General features: G+C 51.1%; 7 protein-coding genes across 7 annotated transcripts; 5 read left to right on the top strand and 2 right to left on the bottom strand.

The window, feature by feature from the left end:
- Positions 1 to 1,356: 1,356 nt before the first annotated feature.
- N7462_002216 (RTA1 domain-containing protein) lies at positions 1,357 to 2,396 on the top strand (the record flags this gene model as incomplete). The annotated part of the gene is made up of 3 exons (XM_057073942.1): positions 1,357 to 1,552; positions 1,623 to 1,715; positions 1,789 to 2,396. The coding sequence occupies 3 exons, from the start codon at positions 1,357 to 1,359 to the stop codon at positions 2,394 to 2,396; spliced, it is 897 nt and encodes a 298-aa protein (XP_056937583.1).
- A 465-nt stretch (positions 2,397 to 2,861) lies between these two features.
- On the bottom strand, positions 2,862 to 4,000 carry N7462_002217 (uncharacterized protein; the record flags this gene model as incomplete). Its single annotated transcript, XM_057073943.1, has 2 exons — positions 2,862 to 3,592; positions 3,688 to 4,000. The coding sequence occupies 2 exons, from the start codon at positions 3,998 to 4,000 to the stop codon at positions 2,862 to 2,864; spliced, it is 1,044 nt and encodes a 347-aa protein (XP_056937584.1).
- Positions 4,001 to 4,247: 247 nt separating this feature from the next.
- On the bottom strand, positions 4,248 to 6,200 carry N7462_002218 (ATP-binding protein; the record flags this gene model as incomplete). The annotated part of the gene is made up of 5 exons (XM_057073944.1): positions 4,248 to 4,694; positions 4,766 to 5,106; positions 5,167 to 5,408; positions 5,470 to 5,835; positions 5,917 to 6,200. The coding sequence occupies 5 exons, from the start codon at positions 6,198 to 6,200 to the stop codon at positions 4,248 to 4,250; spliced, it is 1,680 nt and encodes a 559-aa protein (XP_056937585.1).
- Positions 6,201 to 7,757: 1,557 nt separating this feature from the next.
- N7462_002219 (translation initiation factor 3 subunit CLU1) lies at positions 7,758 to 11,703 on the top strand (the record flags this gene model as incomplete). Its single annotated transcript, XM_057073945.1, has 4 exons — positions 7,758 to 7,794; positions 7,892 to 7,966; positions 8,022 to 8,077; positions 8,143 to 11,703. 4 exons carry the CDS (start codon positions 7,758 to 7,760, stop codon positions 11,701 to 11,703), a joined length of 3,729 nt encoding a protein of 1,242 aa, XP_056937586.1.
- An 852-nt stretch (positions 11,704 to 12,555) lies between these two features.
- N7462_002220 (uncharacterized protein) lies at positions 12,556 to 15,345 on the top strand (the record flags this gene model as incomplete). Its single annotated transcript, XM_057073946.1, has 1 exon — positions 12,556 to 15,345. The coding sequence occupies one exon, from the start codon at positions 12,556 to 12,558 to the stop codon at positions 15,343 to 15,345; it is 2,790 nt and encodes a 929-aa protein (XP_056937587.1).
- Positions 15,346 to 18,135: 2,790 nt separating this feature from the next.
- Positions 18,136 to 19,917, top strand: N7462_002221 (ferric reductase family protein; the record flags this gene model as incomplete). Its single annotated transcript, XM_057073947.1, has 1 exon — positions 18,136 to 19,917. One exon carries the CDS (start codon positions 18,136 to 18,138, stop codon positions 19,915 to 19,917), a length of 1,782 nt encoding a protein of 593 aa, XP_056937588.1.
- A 1,196-nt stretch (positions 19,918 to 21,113) lies between these two features.
- Positions 21,114 to 21,884, top strand: N7462_002222 (alpha/beta hydrolase; the record flags this gene model as incomplete). Its single annotated transcript, XM_057073948.1, has 1 exon — positions 21,114 to 21,884. The coding sequence occupies one exon, from the start codon at positions 21,114 to 21,116 to the stop codon at positions 21,882 to 21,884; it is 771 nt and encodes a 256-aa protein (XP_056937589.1).
- Between the last annotated feature and the right edge of the window lie 362 nt (positions 21,885 to 22,246).

Consider the following 22,246-nt stretch of genomic DNA (forward strand, 5'->3'; position numbering starts at 1 on the left):
GGAGTCTTGAACCAGCACATCAATGCGCTCGAGGAGAAAATCTCTGTTTGATTGGAATGATCTCCTTGAAACTCAGCTTGTGCTTACACCCTATTGAAGCCCAATAATCTTGATTTTCACCGTCGTGTCTCGAAATACTTGGTCCTTGGCGTCACGCAGAGACAGGGTCTGTTTGTGATTGACACGGTCAGATCCATCCAACAAATCGCGGGGGGGCCTAGACGACCAGCCACATGGAGCAATTAGCCCGAATACCGATTTTTGCAGCCTGATGCCTGAGCGCGCAGCACATTTCGGCCCTCGTCAGCCAAAAGCCACAACTCAATACCAGAGACCAGAGCTTGCAAAGGAGGGTATTGATAGGCTTTTGTATTCATCCCTTGTTCCGAATCCGAAGTCAGCACTCAGTAATTGGCAGAGTTACACCCGAAGCTGGCGTCCGGCAACCAATCTCCGAAATGCACTCCGTAGATTTGCAGCGCCTTCAGGAATTTCGAGGCTTAGTCTACGCGGAAGCGTCGGATCGGAATTAGACGGTCTAGCGGCCGATATTCTTGGCCTACCAGGCTCCGCCCTGTTCTAGTGAAGCTAAACCCAAAAGAGAGGATCTTGCGAGGTCCAAGCTTGTGTTCGCCGGCGGACGTGGTGTTCGGCCCGAATTCCTATCAGATCCAGGCTATTTCGCAGGGTTCCTGGCTTGGTGTCACTTTCCCATGGGATCCCAAATGTGCCACCGCCTCGCCCCGAGCCACCATGTTTTTTTTGGCGAATTCCCCCACTTGTTCAGGTTTTCTCCGCCACTCATTTGCGAGATGCCCGCAACCTCCCAGCGCCGTTCGGGATTGAGGACCCTCCGGTGCGTGGGCGTCGTGCTAATCCCGTAGATCTTGCGAGTCATAGTGGGACGTGTCAGAAGAAATGCAATATAATTTATCCATGGGGCTCCTCCGGCCGCGCACGACCTCGCAAGCCTTCTCTTATTTGGTTGTCATCCTTGGGGCTCAGCCTGCCTCTATACAAACCTTAATACTTCTGCCGTTGCGCCTTGGATGCTGACGCCTCTCGTTTGTCTCCTCTTACTATAGTGCACTGTTTCGTATTTTCTCAGCCCCAGATTTCTTTCTCTCTTTCCACGACCTATCAAACTCTGACCCTGCACATTCAAACGGCTTTCCCCGTCCGCTCATTGCCTATTTCAATTCGGGAATCCACCGCTGTCTCCTTCGCTTTCTCGTGACATACTTCAATTTCCATACTCTGGCTTAGGCCATACCGACTTCTCGTTTCTTTCCTTTTCTTCTGATCAACTATTCCGGTCCGCGCGGTTTTCCCGTATCTATAAATCGAGCGCCCATTATGTCGGAACGACAGTTTTTAGCGACAGGGTGCCATGCCAAAATCGATGGCGTGGGCACTTCGTATGGCTATGTACCAACACTAGCAGCAGGCATTGCCTACCTCACTCTGTTCGGTATTTCGATGATCCTCCATACGGCGCAATTTTGCTGGAAGCGGACCTGGTGGTGCTCTGTGTTCAGCATCGGCTGCCTGGGTAGGGCTTTTCACTGCTGATACTGGTGTTGAATGTGAATCCGATCAAACTAACATTATGCTGCTTTAAGTGGAAATACTCGGTTGGGCCGGTCGTACTTGGTCTTCCAAATGCCCATATAATTCAACAGCATTCCTAATGCAGATCTCTACACTGATCATTGGTAAGTAACAGACGAACACACGCAAGCCTTTCCCCATTGCCTAAGTGGCCCATCTCACTAACCGGCATGCCAGCCCCGACCTTCTTCACTGCAGGCATCTACGTCCTGCTAGGTCGATTTATTCAAATCCTCGGCCGCGAATCGTCCATCCTCAAGCCGAGCCTCTACCTCTGGATCTTCTGCACTTGCGATATAATCTCTCTAGTCATCCAAGCTATCGGCGGTGGCATGGCATCTGGTGAAGCAGATAAGGTCAACGGCAATACGGCACCCGGTACTCATATCATGGTGGCGGGCATTGTGTTCCAGCTCTTCTCAGTGACGATCTTTGTGCTGTGCGCCGCGGACTTCCTTCGTCGAACCATGCGCCGTGGCCTCCTTCAAACCCTTCCTGGCTCGACTCCTCTGCTGATCGCCATGTTTTTCTCTGTTATCTGCATCTACGTCCGGAGTATCTATCGTACTATTGAGCTGTCACAAGGTTGGTCTGGGTACCTGATTACCCACGAGTCGTACTTTATCGCGCTGGATGGAGCTATGATGATTGCTGCTGTTGCGGTCTTTAACATCATTCATCCTGGCTGGCTGCTGCCCGCTAGCTCGGAGAGTCCTTCATCAAAGCGGCGATTTTCGTCCGACGAAGTGGAGATGAACCGACCGGTTTCGGAGGGATTGCGCTAAGAGTCTGCTGTCTATGTCTTTTTGAGTTGTTTGCTTTTCATTGCGAGCGCCCATCGCAGATAGAGATACCCTCTGGGTGGAATAGGGTCACTTAGTTCAGAGTTTTAGCGGCCTTGCTTATATATACTGTTGTTAAATAGAATTGCAAATCATACATATGTGAACTGGTATCGAATTTCAATAACATGGGCATGAAAACCAGCGCCAACTTTGACGCTCGCAAACAAAATCCGAGAAAACAAATCCAAAACAGGAAATACACATCACGCGGGTCAGAAAAAGAAAACAGGGCCATTGGTATACTCCCACAGTGCTCACCCAAACAGAAAGCTCAAGGCGTAAAACACAGAAGTCCTCCGAATAGAACAAAATTGCATCAAGCAACAGGTACTGCCTGAAATAATCGATCAAGACGTGTCGATTCCTTCAGCCCTTCAATACCCTGTGGAAATGGGACCCCGTATATTATACACCGTCCACAGCCTCGATCCAACCAAAGGTAGCGCCGGTCGCCAGGGTTGCGACAGCCCAGATGGCGCCCCAGGTGGATGCACCCTCGACAGACACGCTCTGAATAGTACCCGCTACCTGCACCGTTGTGTTGAGCAGCACTGCGGTGGCTAGGATGAGAGTACGCGACACGAGAATTCTGGTCTTCATCGATAGCTGGCACCACGTCTTGCGATAGATAGCAACAATTAAGTATTCTCCCTCTCGACTCGCAGGTTGCTTTGCTTCCTTTGCCGTAGAGCGACCAGTGGAGCTCACGAATAAGAAATCACGTACCGCATAACCAGCCGGGACTAGAGACAGAAAGAGAGCTGGCAGGCCGGCAGGGCCGGCGTGGGCAGCGCTAATATCGGGAATGCTCTCGAAATGCACGACAAGCTGCGCAGGAAGCCACGACGCATAGCTTGCGTACAAAATGACGCTATAAATCGAGGTCGCGGCCAGAGAAGTATAGATGGTGGTCAGCCGGTCTTGCAGAATCCCGCGGTTCACGATCGCGTCGGAGGGAGTATGAGACAAATCGTGGACCGATGCGGATCGGCGCAAAAATGCAAATGGAATCACGGTCGAGAGGATTGTAATCGCATACGAGGCGAGGACCGAGGTGGGCCGCACCTTGTAGAAGAACCAGAGCAGCGAGTAGGTAGGGAGGTGGGTTAAGAACAGGTACGAAGCGACATCCCAGCCTAGACATGATTGAAAACATCCATGATCAGCACCATATCCTTCCTCTCCGAGGACGCCATCAAAAAGCTCATTAGAAGAGGAAGCCTGTACTTACTGTCAAAGCCCAGCACCCACGCCAATCCTACTTCCACGCCCCTCCACGCGATCAAGCCCCCCACTTCCCACCATTCCTCTAGGTGTTTGCTAACCAGACCAAGGTCACCGCGAGTAAGACTGGCCGTAAGCGTGAAGAGAACCGAGCTCACAACCAGACTGCCCAGAGCGACGAGGAGGAATCGAGCGGGAGAGGGGATGCGCGCCAACCGAGTTGTCGGCGCAAGGACCATCAAGGCGTCCTTCGGGTCTTTGGGGTCCGGGGTTGGACGGACCTGGCTCCCGGCGGATAATGTGCGCTTCTTCGGAGACATTTGTCGAGCTTTAACGGGATCGCTTGCAGGTATTGCACTTGAAGAGGTAAAAATGAGAGCCCAGTGCAAGGAAGAAAGAGGTAAGAAAGATGAATGTTGTGGTCGGCGGTGAGGGCGTGATGATGTCACTACTGGAGGTTTCCAAGGTCGCGTCAAATTCGGCAAGTTACAATAGTGTACAACCTCCAAGTATGAACGTCAAAGCGATAACATAACACTAATAGTACATACTTCACAGCCCAAAGGCTCAATCCTCCTCCTCATCTCCAGCTTCACGCTCGGCCACAGCGAATTCTACGGTCCCGCTCTCCCGTCCCTTAGGGTCCTTAACCACGATCCGATATTTACCTTGGTCCCATAGGTCCTTGATAGTCAGCTCACGCGTGCGGCCGAGACTCTCAATGTCACCAATGCGCTCCAGAGTTCCATCCAAGTGCTTGTCGAATCCATCGATTGCGCAGATCTCGCGGAATGCACGCTGCATGGGCACAGAATCCGCGCGCACCATAGCACGTGAATCAATGGTGAAAATATTCTCGTGATCATAAGACTGGATAAAATCGGCCCGGGTCATGATTTCACGGGCTTCATGAAGAGGAATCTCTGGGAGAATGTGACCTTTTTCAGGGTCGTAGATCTGTTCCATTTTGTTTTCAAGGTCAACCAAGGCTTTGGCGAGGACCATGGCCGCAGACTGGGTAGAAAGAGTTAGCAAGGTGTATGATGCCAACGATATGACACTCTGTGTAGAAATCGGCTACATACCGAGTACTTCTGTTCATCCATCACATCGTCATCCATCTCCTTACCGAGAATCCAGCACTTGTTGAGGAGCCAGACTTTCTCGGCGCGGCAGATCTCTTGACAGGTCTTCATCACGTCTGGAGACTTGGCAACTCTGTTCAAAAAGGAAAGCCGACCGCCTACTCTGTCGTAAACCTGCTCGAGCACTGAACTTGGCAGGTCTTCGTGACAGAACTGCTTGCGGTATCTCTTCAACGCAGCCATCGCCTTATCCTTGGGTAAATCGGTCACCGGAACAACCTCCATACGAGTCGCGTAGCGCTTCAGCCGCTCATAGACCCAGTAATCATCACTGTTAAGGACTTTGGAGGTGATTAATGAGCGATTCGTGCTCTCCTGGAAGGACTATTTGGGCGACTTACTAGTTGTGACTAGGCCACTCGCGGCCCATTGCTCTGCGCGCTGTTGGATCATCTCAAGCAAGTCCTGCCCATCATGATCATCCCGAACCAGATGAGTGCTATTGATGATGAGGATCAATGGCTGCGAGCCTTGTCGTCTTCTTGCTAACGCGACCTTCTCCAGTTTGTTGAAAGCTCGCTCGATATCTAGGAGTGCCGTAGTATCCCGTGGGCCACGGATGCTGAACAAACTGCCAATATAGCTGGAGATATTTGTTAGAACCAGACATCAAAAAATCGGATTGAAATCAAAGATGGGCATACTCTTCGTGAAATTCGTAATCCAAAGCCTTGCCCAGTCGAATCCGGAAGATTTCCAAATCGGCGTGAGCCTCAAACATTGCGCAGGCGTTGCCGTTGATCTTGCGCATGGCCTCAAGGAGCATGGAGGTCTTTCCAGTGCCCTTTTCGCCGATTATCAGATAGTAATGGCCACTAGTTTTCCCGGATACAATGTCATCAATGTGAGGCTGCTCGTCTCTGACAACCCAGTGTTCCTCATGGCGGTACTGGTGCTTTCCGGACACAACTCCGGCAACCTCAAGGGCTGGATCACCTGGTTTAAATGCATTGTCCATTTTATCCAGGATCAAGTACTTGTAGTATTGGTGGTATGAATAACCCGCCGCTCTAGACGGTCCATGTCAGTATGCCTAGCCTGGATTTTTTCGAGGTAAGGTAGCCATATATTAGATTGGGGGAAACTCTTACCCCAGAATTGCAATTGACGCTGCGGTTGTAGCTGCCGTCTCAAGCATTTTCAGAATTGTGGACTTCAAATTGGGGTCAGAGTCATTCTTGCGACCTTTGCCCTTGTCATCGTCCCCGTCATTTTGGTCAGTCGGATCAGGTGTGTATTGGCCCGTGTTCTGCGGGCTGGAAGAGTTGAACCGCTTCAACCCATACGGCACATATCTTCCGCTATACTTGAGGGGTCTGGACAGGCCCTGTCGGGCAGAGGATGCCAGGGGCTGTGCAAGTCGGCTCCATGGCATCTTGAATTCGATGTTTATCTAGGCAAAATGACTCGGTAATATTTTGCGTCCAAATGACAGAATAGATGCTCCAGTGCTTTGAGTCCTAAAACACGCCACGGCACGTCAATCTGCAGGTGATGTCGATCTGATGCGCTTCTTCAACGATCACAGCAATATTAGGCGCTTATAGACGCTTTGCGGGTCAATGCCACACCGCCAGGGGGTCCACGTCAAAGGGAAAAGAGAATGGACAGGGATAAGAACCCCAAAATTGTTGGTATATGAAAAGAGATACAAGGAGAAGAATCAAAACGACAAAAGTAAAGAAAGACTGGAGAGAAGCTGAATGGAAGCGACAGAGGAAAGGGTGGAGTGGAAGGCATTGTGGCTTAGTCGCAGTGGAGAAGTCCAGCCTCGACAGTGCGCGGCTTGGCAATAGTTTGGGCACTTGGTGGCGCCTCTGACTTGATAGAACTGTTGAATAATACGAGAATTTTTGAATTTTGTTTGATCGAGGATGCTTCAAGGATAATAGATACCAGTTCGAAAGACTGTGCAATGTCGTGAATGCAAGTACCTATAATTTGTTTTTTTTTTTTTTTTTTTTCTGTGTAGGGGCCATCCCGGACAGATTATATATATTAACCCCAGTTTTCATATATCACTCAAGTTAATATAAGAGCAGACATAATGTAATAAAAATCGCCAGTTCATCCTTACATCCCCTCTTAGTGAATATTTATTTCTCCAAATCATGACTACTTATGTTGAGGATTTTAGCGTGTTTCTCCATGGCCGTCAACCGAAAGGGTTGATCTGTGGGAAGTACCTCCGACATCAAACGAGATTTTCTTTGCACCGCAAGGAATGGTCCATCTGGAACTCAGGCTCAGTCCCAAAATCTTATGAATTGAAGAACGGACTGATTTATCGGATACAATGAAAAGAGCTGTTCAAGTACTAGAGCTAAACCCTAACAATCAGCAGGATATTTCGCGTCTCAGCTCTCAGCCCATTTCAGCCTGAGGCACCAATATTGAACTATGGCCAGAACTACTATGCTCCATCTTCTCGATCATCCGGCAGTAGAATTCCATAGTTAAGATTCATGAGGGAATGGGACATCTTTGATTGGGTTGATTTATATGAATTGTGCAAGGGTCTGCACCCCCCGACCATGACGTGGGTTTTTTCTCAAGTTGTGTGGAGAAGCAGAATCTCCGCGGTGACTTCCCCGAACCCACCGCCCGAGCACTTCCGAGGGTATGCCGCATCCGCGAAATTTTCTCCTCCGTTCAACCGCCGTTCCCACTTACACCGGACGATTTTCTTTTGCATCTCTCTGGGGTACGGGGTTTTTTGGCTTTATTGCTTCAATTACCCTGCTCCTTATTGTACCATAGCGACCCTTTTTTTCTTTTCCATTTTTTTTCTCTCTGCCGAATTCCCGCAGGTCCTCATCCTCTCTTCCCGCCCAAATCCATTATTGTGTCTCTTCTCCGCTTCGCGGCCGTGAGATAGCTATTGATCGCAAATTGATTTTGCTCAAGCTATCTTAATCATCTATTAGACACCATGGCTCAAACCAATGGGGAATTGGAGCACTCGAAAGGTCCGTCCGCCCGCCCCTCGACACATACATGCCTTCAGATTGAAGCATACAGAACCATGGCAACCCTCATTTATGACAAGTTCTAATCGTACAATAGAGGTTGCTCTGGATTCGCAAGATCAGACTGCCGTTAACCACACCGAAGGTGCTGCGGAGGATGACAATGCAGGTGGTATGTGGCATCATCGGAGCTAGGGCGCGGGCATTTGTTTCTGACTAGTGTCAAGGTCTCTTCCAGATCTCTGTGAAGCTTCCTCATGAACCGTACAAGATCCAGGTGATGGTGAGTATTCGATCATGGCAAACTTGGACGGACAATCCCCTCTGACCTTGTCCCTTTTCCTATAGGTCTCGAGCCAAGAACAAGTGCAAGATGTCCGTCAATCGATTGTCGAGCTGCCCGGTACTTTCCAGTACACGTGCTTCCACCTTGAGTTCAACGGGTCTCGTATCAACGACTTTGTCGAATTGTCCGAGGTTCCCGACCTGAAGGCCAACTCCGAGATTGTGCTGGTGGAGGATCCCTACACCGAGAAGGAGGCCCGGATGCACGTTGTGCGGATGCGGGAGCTCGTTGGCGCTGCCGGTGACCGTGTTGACACACTGCACGGTATTTCTGCCGGTCTGTCCCTTCACGATGTGATCTCCGCCGAGGCTGTGCGCGCCAGCGAATCGGAGAAGGATCATTCGCTCACCAAGTACAACTTGACTGGTCCCTCCTCTCTTCAGACTATCCTGCCCCAGTCGCAGACTCCTCTCCCCAAGACCGTGAAGTCGATTTCGCTCTCGCCATGGAACCCGGCTCCTTATCACCTCCGACAGAAGGGTCATCTGCTCTATCTGCAGGTCACCACTAACGAGGGTGAACAGTTCCAAATCACTTCTCACGTTTCTGGGTTCTTTGTGAACAAGTGCTCAAACACCCGTTTCGATCCTTTCCCGAAGACCATTGCCAAGAACGGCAGTGCCCACTCTCTCCTTACTCTGATCTCCAAGCTGTCTCCCTCATTCAACGCTTCGTTCGAGGCTTTGCAGGAGTCTAACAATCAGAAGGACCTCCTGACCACCTTCCCATTCCAGAATGCCATCCCCAATAGCCCATGGCTTGTCACTCCGACCTCTTCCAGCCTAAACACCCACCAGGCTGACATCACCCGGTCTCAGGAAAGCTACTTGATCTCTGGCGTGGACAACGCCGAGACGTTGCGTGACTGGAATGAGGAATTCCAGACAACCCGCGAGCTGCCTCGTGATACTGTCCAGGACCGCGTATTCCGTGAACGCCTTACCTCGAAGCTGTTCGCTGACTACAACGAGGCTGCTGCCCGTGGTGCCATCCTGGTCGCCCGAGGTGAGGTTGCTCCTCTGAACCCTACCGAGGCCCGGGATGCTCAGATCTTTGTCTACAACAATATCTTCTACTCTTTCGGTGCCGACGGCGTTGGTACTTTCACCTCCGAGGGTGGTGATGAGGCTGCTCGTGTGGCTGTGGGTAAGGATGTTTTGGGTATTAAGGCCGTGAACCAGCTTGATATTCAGGGATTGTTCACTCCCGGAACTGTCGTCGTTGACTACCTCGGCAAGCGTATTGTTGGACAGAGCATTGTGCCTGGTATCTTCAAGCAGCGTGAGCCTGGCGAACACCAGATCGATTATGGTGGTGTTGAGGGCAAGGAGGTTGTGGCAACCCACTCCGACTTCGTGCCCGTTTTCGAGAAGCTGTCTAAGGCTCTTCGGATTAAGCAGCACCCGGTTTGGGACAAGGATGGCAAGCGTCACGATCTTGAAGGCAGCGTTGAGACCAAGGGTCTCCTTGGCACCGATGGACGCAAGTACGTTCTTGACTTGTATCGTGTCGCCCCTCTGGATGCTCTCTGGCAAGAGGAGGAAGGTAGTGAGGCCTATCCACACCGCATGTCGGTGCTCAGACTGGAGTTGGTTGAGTCTTACTGGCGCAACAAGATGAGCCAGTATGTCAAGGCTGAAGTTGAGAAGCGCCGTGCCGCCAAGGCCGAAGAACCGAAGCCTGAAGAGGGCGCCGAGGAAAAGAGCGAAGATCAGGAGCGGGTTGACATTTCCGGCTTCAACCTCTCTCTCAACCCTGACGTTTTCAGTGGACAGGTTCCTCAGACTCAGGAGGAGAAGGAACAGTGGGCTAAGGATGAGAAGGAAGTGCGTGACGCCTGCGACCACCTTCGCTCCAAGATCATCCCCGATCTCATTCAGGACCTCCACGATGGCGATGTCGGCTTCCCTATGGATGGTCAGTCCTTGACTCAGCTGCTGCACAAGCGCGGTATCAACGTTCGCTACCTGGGTAAACTGGCACAGCTATCGAGTGAGAAGGGATCCCGCCTTCAGGCTCTTTCCACTCTTCTGACTCAGGAGATGATTGCTCGTGCCTTCAAGCACGTTGCTAACAACTACCTCCGCAATGTCCCGGCTCCTTTTGTCACCTCCTGCATTGCTCATCTGCTGAACTGCCTGCTGGGCACTGATGTCAACTCTTCCCCTCGCCCTGAGATTGACGAGTCTCTGCGTGAGATTTACCCTGAGGGTGACTTCTCATTCGAGAAGGTTACTCCCGAGTCCCTCCGCACTGAGATTGAGAAGCAGATCACTATCCGCTACCGCTACTCATTGGAGAAGGGATGGGTTAGCTCCCTGCGCCACCTCCAGCTGCTGCGCGATATCTCTATTAAGCTGGGTCTCCAGCTTGGTGCTCGCGACTTCCCTTTCTCCAAGGACCAGGTCAAGGAGCAGGCTCCGGCCACTAACGGTGCCCCCAAGACTAACCAGGATGATGGGAAGAAGAAGAAAAAGAAGGGCGGTGACAACAAGTCCCCGACCCGTGTTGTGGTGGAGACCTTGCCTGCTACCTCCATCACAGTGGATGACATTCTGAATGTCGTACCCCTTGTCAAGGATGCCGCTCCGCGTAGCGCCCTAGCTGAGGAGGCCCTCGAGGCTGGTCGTATCTCACTCATGCAGAACCAGAAGCAATTGGGCCAGGAGCTCATTCTGGAGTCTCTGTCTCTTCATGAACAGATCTACGGCATCCTTCACCCCGAGGTTGCCAAGCTGTACCACCAGCTCTCCATGCTCTACTATCAGACCGATGAGAAGGAGGCTGCCGTGGAACTGGCCCGCAAGGCTGTCATTGTCACTGAGCGCACCTTGGGTGTCGACTCGGCTGATACCATCCTGGCTTACCTCAACCTGAGTCTATTCGAGCATGCCTCCGGTAATACCAAGACTGCTTTGGTGTATATCAAGCATGCTATGGATCTGTGGAAGATCATCTATGGTGCCAACCACCCCGACTCGATCACCACTATGAACAACGCCGCCGTGATGCTGCAGCACCTGAAGCAATACTCCGACTCTCGCAAGTGGTTCGAGGCCTCACTCTCTGTTTGCGAGGACCTGTTTGGTAAACAGTCCATCAACACTGCCACCATCCTTTTCCAGCTTGCTCAGGCATTGGCCCTTGACCAGGACTCCAAGGCTGCCGTTGGCAAGATGCGCGATGCCTACAACATCTTCCTTGCTCAGCTGGGTCCTGAGGACCGCAACACCAAGGAAGCTGAGACTTGGCTCGAGCAGCTAACCCAGAATGCTGTCTCTATCGCGAAGCATGCCAAGGACATCCAGGCGCGTCGTCTCCGTCGTATCAACATTAACCCCCGTGCGTCTACCATGGGCACCCGCGTCCAGCCCCAGGTTGGCCAGACTGCACCTGAGACTGCCGGAACTGCTGGTCCCTCAGGTTCTTCCTTGGACTCGCGCAGCATCGATGAGCTGCTGAAGTTCATCGAGGGTGGTGACAATAGCTCCTCCCGGTCCAAGACGAAGAAGCGTACTTCTGCCAACCCCAAGCTCCGGGGCTCCAAGCAGTCCAAGGCTTAAATGTAAGCAGTGGTCTATGTGTTTTTTGAAGGGTTTAAATTGACCCAACCCAACTCCGGGGGTTTTCAGCTTTTCAATTTCTTTTCTTGGCCATCTCTTGTCTTAACAATAAAATACTCCATGATCGTTTTCGGAAGGCGGCCCGGTTCGGCTTGATGAACGGAAAACTTTTGTACTATTTAGATCTCTCCTCTCTTTGTTTTTATGTTTTCTGGACCTGTTGATCTTGTCCTGGGCAGTGAATGGGAGCGTGGACTTGTTGTATTTATATGCCCCAACATCTTGACGTGCATTTACGATACGACGGCTCCCTGTACGTAAGAAATTTGCTTATTGCAATTTGGCTTGGGGCTATTAATAGATTCTTTCGATCTCAATTTCGTCTCGATATTTTTTTTTTAGTCTAGAGCGTCATGGCTCTGTCGCTTGACCGAAGTGCAGAGCATTGATTGAAGGGGGCCATGGGGCACGGATTTAACGCCTGACCGCCTTCGGGAGCCCCCCGTTGTTTACTTTGTTTTGCTCCTCCGATTCTCCGTCCGATCGTCGCATTTCATGCTCCACCTTGAATCCTCCTTATCACGACCTTTATTTTATGTTCTTTGAGATGCAGCTGATAGTATCTTCTTTTTTTTAAGTGCTGGCCAATTACGTGGGGTCGTAGGGACTTATTAGAGGCTTCGTACCGTGGTTACCATGCATGCCTCATTGAAGTGTCGGTGGTAAGACCTGGTTGCTCGAGTACGCCTGAAGCTCCCTCCCAAATCCCTCCTGAATCCCTTGATAGTGTTGCTGATAACCTCGTTGGCATTTTTATAACTTATTTCGACATACTTATCTCTTTTATTCTCGATGGATGACGTCCAAGCTACGGCAAGATGGGCAAACCGCGTGTTGCGACCTTTGACCTCTATCTATCGCCGACTAGAGAAGCACCAAGAAACCCTATCGATCATTGCGACCGAATCGAGCAATTCAGATACGACAAAAATCGTAAATACGCATGAACCTAATACATACGAGACTACGAAGGCGCGAGACGACTATTGCGGATCAGACGCGGACGAAGATGACCCAGTCTGGATTCCAGGCCAGAAGCCCGACAAGCGGCGAACAAGACACAAATACTCAGCTCGGGGATTGGGGAACGCAGGGAGGAGGCGATCTAGACTATCTATGCACAGCCCAGAGGCCTCTCGCACTCTGCCTGGCGCAATAGAGCTTGCGACACCCGTGATTACCGGGAAAAGATGGGACATCCCTTCAAGTGCTCGATCCCAATTGTCGGCGGAACAAACCAAGTCAACAAAAATTCAAGGACAATTGCAAGCATTTCGTGATCGGTACCCCCTTCACAGAAGTCCCTGGCAAGAACTCCTCGACCAATCCGGGGACTCAGGATTCGCCAACATCGCGCATAACCTTGATCGCGTCCTGCAAAATTTTCTTTGCAACACACGTATTACCAAACAACCCAATATCGAATCCAATAAATCTTACCTTGGTGCACGTTCTCTTATGTCTATGGTGGTTCGGCGCCTTCCTGAATTCATTGCTAGTGAGCAGGATGTACAAAACGAGCAGGATGCAGATGGAGATGAAGACATGTGCGATGCATACCTTACCGAATTGGAATCATTTTATGCACCTCACGGGAAAGGATGGAAACCGCTTCGTGAGGCAGTTCGAGCTCAAGGCATTTACCTAGTGTCCATGATGATAACGAACAAATGGCTGACCGATCCAATTGCCTGCATGTTGATTGAAAAGTGTCGATATCACGAACCAGATGCATGCGAGGCCCTTCTTTCGAAATTTTTGTCTACATGCACGACCTATCCACATCCTACTGCCCTTAAGCCTTCCGTTGACATTATCAAGCCAGGAGACCCTGTGCGGCTGCTGCGAAAATATGCCCATAATGGTCCAGCCCATCGCTCCTATATTTTTGATGAACTCACTCAACTTCTTTTACGTGGAGTCTTACCCCCAGAGTGGATGGCAACTAAGTCATGGACTAGTTGGATGACTAGGGCCACAATATCATTTTCAAAAGGAGATGACGATTGTGCAACGGCCTCGAGATTAATTGAATCTGTGCTCATCTCGGCAAGTGATCTTCGCCCAACAGCTACGGTGACCAAGCCTAAAATGCTTTCTATTAAAAATCATATTCCTCGTGGAAGAAAGACCCGGGCGTCGTCTGTTTCTATGGGACACACGCCTGACCCCTTCCGACCCTGTCCTGTGCCAGTAGAGGATGCATTGAGCAACCATGTGACAAGCCTTTTGGCAGCGCTTTGTGGCATGCATATCTCACGGTCGCGACAGCCCGGTGTAGCTGAGACCATGGATGGCACAAAGGCTGGGCACATTATCAACTACCTTTCTTTTACGCTTGGGCGAGATATGGAATCAAAGCCACTCTCCCATGTGACTTCTCTCACACCTCATCAACTATTACGACGTGGATGCGTATTACTGGCATCATGGCTTGTACAGTGTAACGACACAGGCTTGAAGGGCGATACGAATTTCCTGATAGCATCAAGTGCATGTCTTGAACGATATTGCGAGGCTTTGGCATCTCGCTCGGATCTTATCAAAGAACTGGCATCATTTATGCGACAGAGTTTCCGGTGCTTTGGAAGCGCTACGGATAATGAACGTCTTCACATGGGTCGAGAGGTGAGGCAGATGGTCTCACGACTCCCTTATATAACGAATGCTGTAGGACTGTCGTCATTACTCAGGCGCGTTGCCGTTGAGGCAGCTATGGAATTCGCCGAGGGGACTGGCGAACCCGACGATCATCTGTGGGCCGTTGAAATCCAGGAGGCAGTCATTTCTCTCCAGGGCCAGAAGGATGTCAGCTCAGAATCTGCGGATGACACCGAAGATCAAGGACCGAGACGAGGATATCGCTGGGAAGAGAGCATCGGGGAGTGGGTTGCTCGCACGCCAGCAGTCAAGATTCATCCAGTGCCTATGGTTCGGCCGAGACAGCGAGTCTTGGCCACCTCTAGGCCCAATTCATGTATTCCCTGCTCGACGGACAGTAGCCCGCTACTATCAGATCGATCGACAGAGGCTGCATCTAGCTTGACGTCCTCGCCTCCATCGATTGGGACCAAACGAACATTTGATGTGATTGATTCCTCTCCTTTGCAGCCGGCGAAACGGCGACGACCGGCACCTGTTGTTATTGTGGAAAATCCCGATAAAGACCTCCATAGCAAAAGTGGATCCTGGGCTGCTCCTGCCCCCATCTCCCCGTCACGAGAACCGGTTTCTTCTCACCGTCGGGTCCTCCGCCAGATGTTAAATTACAATTCAATCCAGCCATCTGCGCCCCCGAGAACCAAGCGCCCAGCCAAGGTCGAGGTGGTGGTTATCAACAGAAAAGAAAAGAACATGAGCGAAGACTCTGGGCCGTCCATCCCAGGATCAGGCGCCCGGTCGGCACCAAGAGTAGAGAAAGAACTGGTCGAGAAGCAGATCCATCGAACGGTGCCACGAAGGTCCGGGCGACCTCGAACTTCCTACGTCCCCGCTGCTACCACGCGAGTGTCCCCTAGGCGGAGTTCGATAGTGGTCCCCTGCTCCGAGGAGGATAGCGAGGACGAGCTGAGCTTTCTCTAAATTTCTCCGCGTGGCCTTCTATGCCAAGAACCAGGCTCAATCTCCCGGCTGAACTGACATTGAGATCCCGTTGATGATCAGGGTTCAATGCCCACCCATGGTTCAAGTGCCTATCGCATTTTGACATCGCGAACGGACCTTGATTGAATGGAGGTGTTCATGGATGGCGGGTCAACCGAGGTCCCGACCCGGTGACAGTGTTTATCTTCCAAATTACTAGATGAAACGAGTGGTGGAGATGGGCGGTTCCGCTAAATTGTTCGTGGGGAGGCCCTTGCTCGTTCGGTCTATGAGTTTTTCCCCCCCTTTTTTTTTCTTTCTTGTTTCTCCTTTTTTGATATGATTGATACCCTTGGCTTTGAACTGGTGTTTCTTTTCACATTCCTTGATTCTGTACTGGACTTGTCAACCTTTCTGGAACTAACAATCCCATTCAATTGTCTTCGTTCGTCGCATATTATTTCTTATCCCCTTGTTATGGACAAAAACCCCACAACAATAGAGCAGGATCGAAAAAGAGGATATTGGCTGAAACATTTGGAACAGCCATGTCGCGTCATAGTCCTGTGGAGGAATAGAAATACATTCAGAGTACACTGACAGCTGTCAATCGAGAATCACGAAACATGTCATTGTCTCAAGGGCAGTGCTGGGGTAGATTCTTGGGCCACTCCTGCATAGTTCACTAATCGCATACACAACCTCTAGTGCACGCAGGGAGAAGATAAGAAGAGGCTGGCGAGTCTGAAGAGACATGAGGCAAGCCCTTCGGTGCAGAGACTGTATTAAGCATTGCCGTCTCCGGCGCAGTCTGCATGAAGAAAGCAATGTTTCAGCCGCCTCGCCATGAGATACTTATCGGGCGGAGACGCCGTGGTACGCCATGCTCACAGGGTTATCTGGGCATCATGGTTGGATTGCCTTGCGAGGATAGCGGAATGAAATTTAGATCCATCCAGGGGAGATTAGAGTCTGACATAGATGAAAAGTGCCAAGCCTGACCTAGTCGCTAGCGACTAGGTCATATTGCCGGCTATTACACACACTGTAAGTAATTTTGATCGGGTTCGAAGTGTTTCAAGAACAAGGATGAGGCGCATGGAAAATCCTTCGAAGTGCTTAACTGGTAATCGAAGGCCCGTGACAGCGATCGCGTGGTTGGCCGATGGGCGCTTCCAGACTTGCGCCTTCCAACATCACCCCACGACGCCTCCAACAAGTCCAAAAAAGTCTTGGGGACGGCAATCGATCGCGGGAGGCATGACTCAGGCCATCTTGATCTATCATTAGTTCACTATGGAACGATTCAGGAGCTAAGCCCACTGAAGTATCAGAGTGTCCCGCGACAACCACCCCCTGGTCTCCACCACGCGGACATCAATTGGCCCACCAATCAAGCAAGGGCGATTCTCAAACCGCCAGTTGGCGACCAGTCGTCGCCATGCGGAGTGATGACGGAGATCAGCATTCAATACTGGCGGGCGCTTGTTGGTTCACAGCTTTGCCTGGGACGTTTCAGCGCTAGCCACTCACACCACTCACACCAGCGTCGCACGTCCCACCACTCGCTTGCGTCCAGCCGGCCTCGACCTGTCGCATGTCGCATGTCTGGTTACTGTTGACGGCCAAGAGGACCCATCCGAGCAGCTTTCCCCGTCAGGTCAATCCAGGTACCCGATTCGATCCACAAGTCGAGATCTGCGACAGGTTCCAGCTTCGGACTGGTCTTGCTGTAGTGAACGGGGCTTTGCTCGGACCTGAGCTGTGACATGGGCTATACCCTCCATCCCTTCCTCTCCCCTAGAATTCAGATCGATGGGGAACTGATAAACATTCCTGCCGCGAGGGTGGCGGACTAGGCGACAAACAATCTTCCTGTTGCCCCCTCCTCTTGCGACACTGCCATGTGCACAGCTGGGTTGGATTTGATCTCGCAATTCTTAGATGACGAAATGATACGTGGTTCGTGGAAATCCTGAGTAAAGTACCTGTTCCATCCCGGCCCAGCCTTGCTTAGTTTCGACCTTTCGCTTTCTGGCTCTGACGCCGACTTGGCCTTGTCTCATATCTCCCCACTTTCCGGCCAAAGTGGATGCAGGGAATTAATAGGAAAAGGAGGGAGAGAAAAAAAAGGAAACAAAGTGCTCTGTGCTCCTTTGTGGAGGTGCTGGGGTTTTGTCTTTCTTCCTTCCTTCTTGTTGAGACAAAACTTATTGTCTTCCGCTCGTTTCTTTCTTTTGGCTTTTGTTCGTCCTTCGTTTTTGAACAACCGCCTTCAACGCGGTGGACTAGTTCCACTCGCATTTCTATATCTTTTTTTTTCGCCAGTGACAGGGTCACCGAGCATTCCTTTCGTTGCCTGCCAACAAGCACTGTCGCTGTCAAATATCTGAGCTGGTCGGCCATTCTTGGCGTTGTATACGGAGCAACCGACTCAACCTGGAACGATTTATCGGTTCACGCCTTTTTCGCCTTGTCGTTTTTCTCTCTCTTCGTCCAATACTTTCAACCTAGGCAGGTCCTGTCTTCGGCTGCTGCGACCCAAAACCGCACTTCTTCGACTCGGCGGGTCTTATATCGCTGTCAAAACCCTGCATTCTGAACCGAGCAGCCTGGTGTTGTTAGGTATTACATAGGGTCTCTAACAACCCTTAGTGCAAGGAAATCACGGCAGCTTTGTGGTCTTGGTCGAACTCGTCTCTTCAAATTCACTTACCATAGCAAGCTGGTCTTGTCTCCTCAAACCCCCGGGGTTTGCATTTAGACTCCAGAGGCCAAGAACTCCACATCATGCAACCCTTTCTTCTGGCACTATCCCTGGCGGGACTGAGCAGTGCTCAAGAACTCGAAAAGCGACACGGGGGAAACTCCATATATGAGGCAATTAACGATGATCTGGCACGCTACTCTCTCCTCGCTTTTGGTTGCGCAGCTGCAGCATATTATGTTTGGTCTCTAGCGTTCCGATTTTCCGGTCACTTACGGCGACTCGCCAGCTTCACCGATAACAAGCAGCGGTATTTTGTGCCTTCCCATGATACGTTCTGCTGGCTCAAGGAGCATATTATCTATGCACCGCTATTTCGCACCCGGCATAACCGAGAGTTCCAAGTATCGTCGGCCATCAACATGGGCACTTTGCCCAGCCGATTTCATGGACTCCTGGTTGCCGCTGTGGTTGCCATGAATGTCGCCCTCTGTACAGTGACTACTCCCTATGGGTCAGAGGAGGATACCCTTGCTGGGATCGTGCGCAACCGTACCGGTACTATGGCTACTGTCAACTTGATTCCACTAGTATTGTTGGGAGGTCGCAACAACCCGCTGATAGCTATGCTTCATGTTCCCTACGACACATGGAACCTGCTCCACCGCTGGCTGGGCCGTATGGTGGTATTCGAAGCTCTTGCGCACACATTTGCGTGGGCGATTCCCAAGGCCCAGGAGGCCGGCTGGGATATTGTTGGGAAAGCCATCTCTTCAAGCAGCTTCTTGCTCGCGGGTCTAGTGGCCACGGCTGCATTCACTGCGCTTTTGATTCATTCGCCCTCGCCCATCCGACACGCATTCTATGAAACGTTCCTCCATCTCCACATCGCCATCGCTGCCCTTAGCTTTGGCTTCCTGTGGGTGCACTTGAATGGTATGATTGCCCAGACCTATTTGATGGCTGCCATCATTCTCTGGGCCTTGGAGCGAGCCACTCGTCTCTTCATAATCTTATATCGCAACCTTGGCCGTGAATCTACGACTGCTCTCGTCGAGGCCATGCCAGGAGATGCGATGCGCATTACTCTTCGTATGGCCCGGCCGTGGAAGTTCAAGCCTGGCCAACACATCTATCTATACATTCCAGCCGTTGGATGGTGGACATCACATCCATTCTCCGTCGGCTGGAGCGAATCTGAGGACACCTTGTCTGACGAGAAGTCTCTCCCAGTTGCCAATCAAGATCTTCTCGGCGGGCCCCAAAAGACGACCCTCTCTCTCCTGGTCCGCCGGCGCACGGGTATGACTGACAAGTTATTCCAGCGCGCTTCAAATGCCCTCGGCTCGCGCGTAACCCTACGTGCCTTCGCCGAAGGCCCCTATGGCAACATCCATTCCATGGACTCCTATGGCACCGTTATGCTATTTGCTGGTGGTGTCGGCATCACCCACCACGTTCCCTTCGTCCGTCACCTGGTTGCCGGTTTCGCTGAAGGTACCGTGGCCACCCGCCGCTTGACCCTCGTCTGGATTATCCAGTCCCCAGAACATCTAGAATGGATCCGCCCCTGGATGACCAACATTCTGGCCATGGACCGACGCCGCGAAGTTCTTCGCATCATGCTTTTTGTGACCCGACCCCGCAATACCAAAGAAATCCAAAGCCCATCAGCGACCGTGCAGATGTTCCCAGGTCGTCCGAACATCGACACACTAGTCGGGATGGAGGTTGAGAGCCAGGTTGGGGCTATGGGTGTGCTGGTGTGTGGCAACGGCAGCCTGAGCGACGATGTCCGCAAGGTGTGCCGGAGGCGACAGGCCACCTCCAATATTGACTACGTTGAGGAGAGTTTCTCCTGGTAACTTTAAACATATGTTCTGCACGCGTCTTGCATCGGAGGAAGACGAAATTTTTTGATGTTTTTTGTGCGAGAGCTCTCATGTCTTGGTCGCTGTTTCGGTTTTTTTTTTTTTTTTTTTTTTTTACTTTCTTACCTTCTTTTTTGGCTTACCTGCCTCGAATCCTTTTTTATCATTCGTGCTTGATGTAGAGTCATCCCAGCTCTCGGCCTGGGTACTTCTATATCCCTTTTCTGAACTCTTTCTGCCTTTGAAGGTGTTTTTATTTCTAGTACTTGGCTGTCTTCTTTCCCTTCGACTGCGACTCATCAGCTTTCTGATACTTGTGTCTGCCGTGTCTACGGAGAGTTGTTGTACATATCTTTCCTCCCTGCGAATGCAAGATATGGGGTGCTTTCTTGAAAACAAACATTTTTTTAATGAAAAAAAAAGATGTTGAGCAATATGATTCCATGTCATCTCACCGGTCGGGATGAAAAGCTAGTGTGCAACTACACACAGGAACACAGTCGAAATGTTTGATTCTTTTCCAGAGCCTCATATGCTTACTATGATTTCCATTCATGCGGACGCTAAAATTTCACGTTATATTAGTGCTTTTTTCCTCGGCTTGCCGTGCGCCCGCCTCCTTTGGGCCCCCATCCGGCCCCCTGTAATCTCGGTAGCAACTTGGCCAGGAAGGCCAAGCATTTAATACCATCGATTGCGACTAGAGGCGCTAATCATGCAGTCACTCCCGCATCTATTTGCCCATGGTAAGATCAAGGAACACTGCACATATGTTGCATTCGACGCACTTGAAAAGTGTGGATGCATCCCTAGCTATCTAATCACAGCGTATAGGCATAAAAAAGACGTTCAAAATATCGTTCCTTTCCCATTGGCTTTCATTCTCCTGGCCTTGAAGACGAGGTCGTTCCACTCGCATCGCCATGTTGGCCCCCGTGATTCGTGTGGACCCTCGAAAACAACCAAATAACAACCAACCAGCCCGAGATGTAAACATGCTGGCGGGGGCGTTGACATCATTGTCTCGCGCAGTTCTCCTATGCACACTCTTAAGTAATCGCACTCTTGGTTTTTGAGAAATCTAATCAACAGCGGACTTGTGAGTTCTGTTGTATTAGCCCCCGCATACTATTTCTGCAATTACCAAACACGTTGCATATAGAGCTACCTAGCGCTGCCAATCTCATACCATGGCAAACCAAAGCCCGACCGCGATTCTCATCATCCATGGTGCCTACCTCCTTCCCTCGGCCTGGCACATTCTGAGAACGGATTTTGCCTGGTCCCACCTGGCCGTTCGTTGTCCCCGCCTCCCCAGCTGTGGTGATGAACGGCCACAAAAGGCCACTCGAGACGATGACGTTGCTATCGTTCGTGCCGCCGCCAAAGAGCTTATTGATGGTGGACACAACATCCTCGTGCTGGCTCATTCCTACGGTGGCATGGTCGCTTCAGAAGCGATCACAGAAGATCTATACGCGAATGGCGGTCGTAAAGGCATCGTTTCCCTCGCCCTGCTCAGCGCCTGGCTCATTCAGCCAGGGGAATCACTCCAGGACGTGATCAAGAAATATGGATTCCAATGTAAAGTCGACCTAGGCCAGAATGAGGATGGAACGGTCTTTGTCAAGAATGCACCCGAGTCATTCTACAACGACATGGACCCCGACGCGGCAGCCGAACTCACCAGGGATCTCAATGTCACCTACAACCGGGTCGCTGCATCAGGTCAAATCACTGGAGCACCGTGGAAGGATATCCCCACGACATACATACACACCACTCGTGATCTTGCAATTATGCTGCCCCTGCAACAGTCCATGGTGAAGGATGCAATGGACGCCGGGGGCAAGGCCAGGTTCTCAACCGCAACGATTGATTCGGCTCACTGTCCTTTCTTGAGTAGACCGGAAGCTGTAATTCATGTTTTGGAAGGGGTGCTAGATGAGTTAAGCCGATGACTCGGATGTGTCCAGTGTACATAAACAAACATGTTATGATGTAATCGAGAAGTATATAACTAAGTTAGTTACCGACGGCTGCTAACTTTAACCCTGTACCTAGTAGTAACATAATATGCTTCCGACTCATCAAGTTTCGGAACCCATTCCCCCCTGCTTTGAGGGGCTCTGATTACATGGATGGGATTCGATCTATTATTCGGGCCTGGCTATTTGCGACTCGAGAAGACCCATTTTTTACGACCAATATGGCCCTATCCCCATCTCCGAATCGCGGGATGGCGGGTGCCCCGGACCTCACAGGTTAAAGCGCTTAAGTCCGTTCGCCGCGCCCGCATTTCCAATGGGTTTTCGGCCTAAAT

This window comes from Penicillium macrosclerotiorum (genome assembly GCF_028827735.1).
Source record: "Penicillium macrosclerotiorum strain IBT 26536 chromosome Unknown utg000002l_segment0_segment0, whole genome shotgun sequence".
Classification (NCBI taxonomy): domain Eukaryota; kingdom Fungi; phylum Ascomycota; class Eurotiomycetes; order Eurotiales; family Aspergillaceae; genus Penicillium; species Penicillium macrosclerotiorum.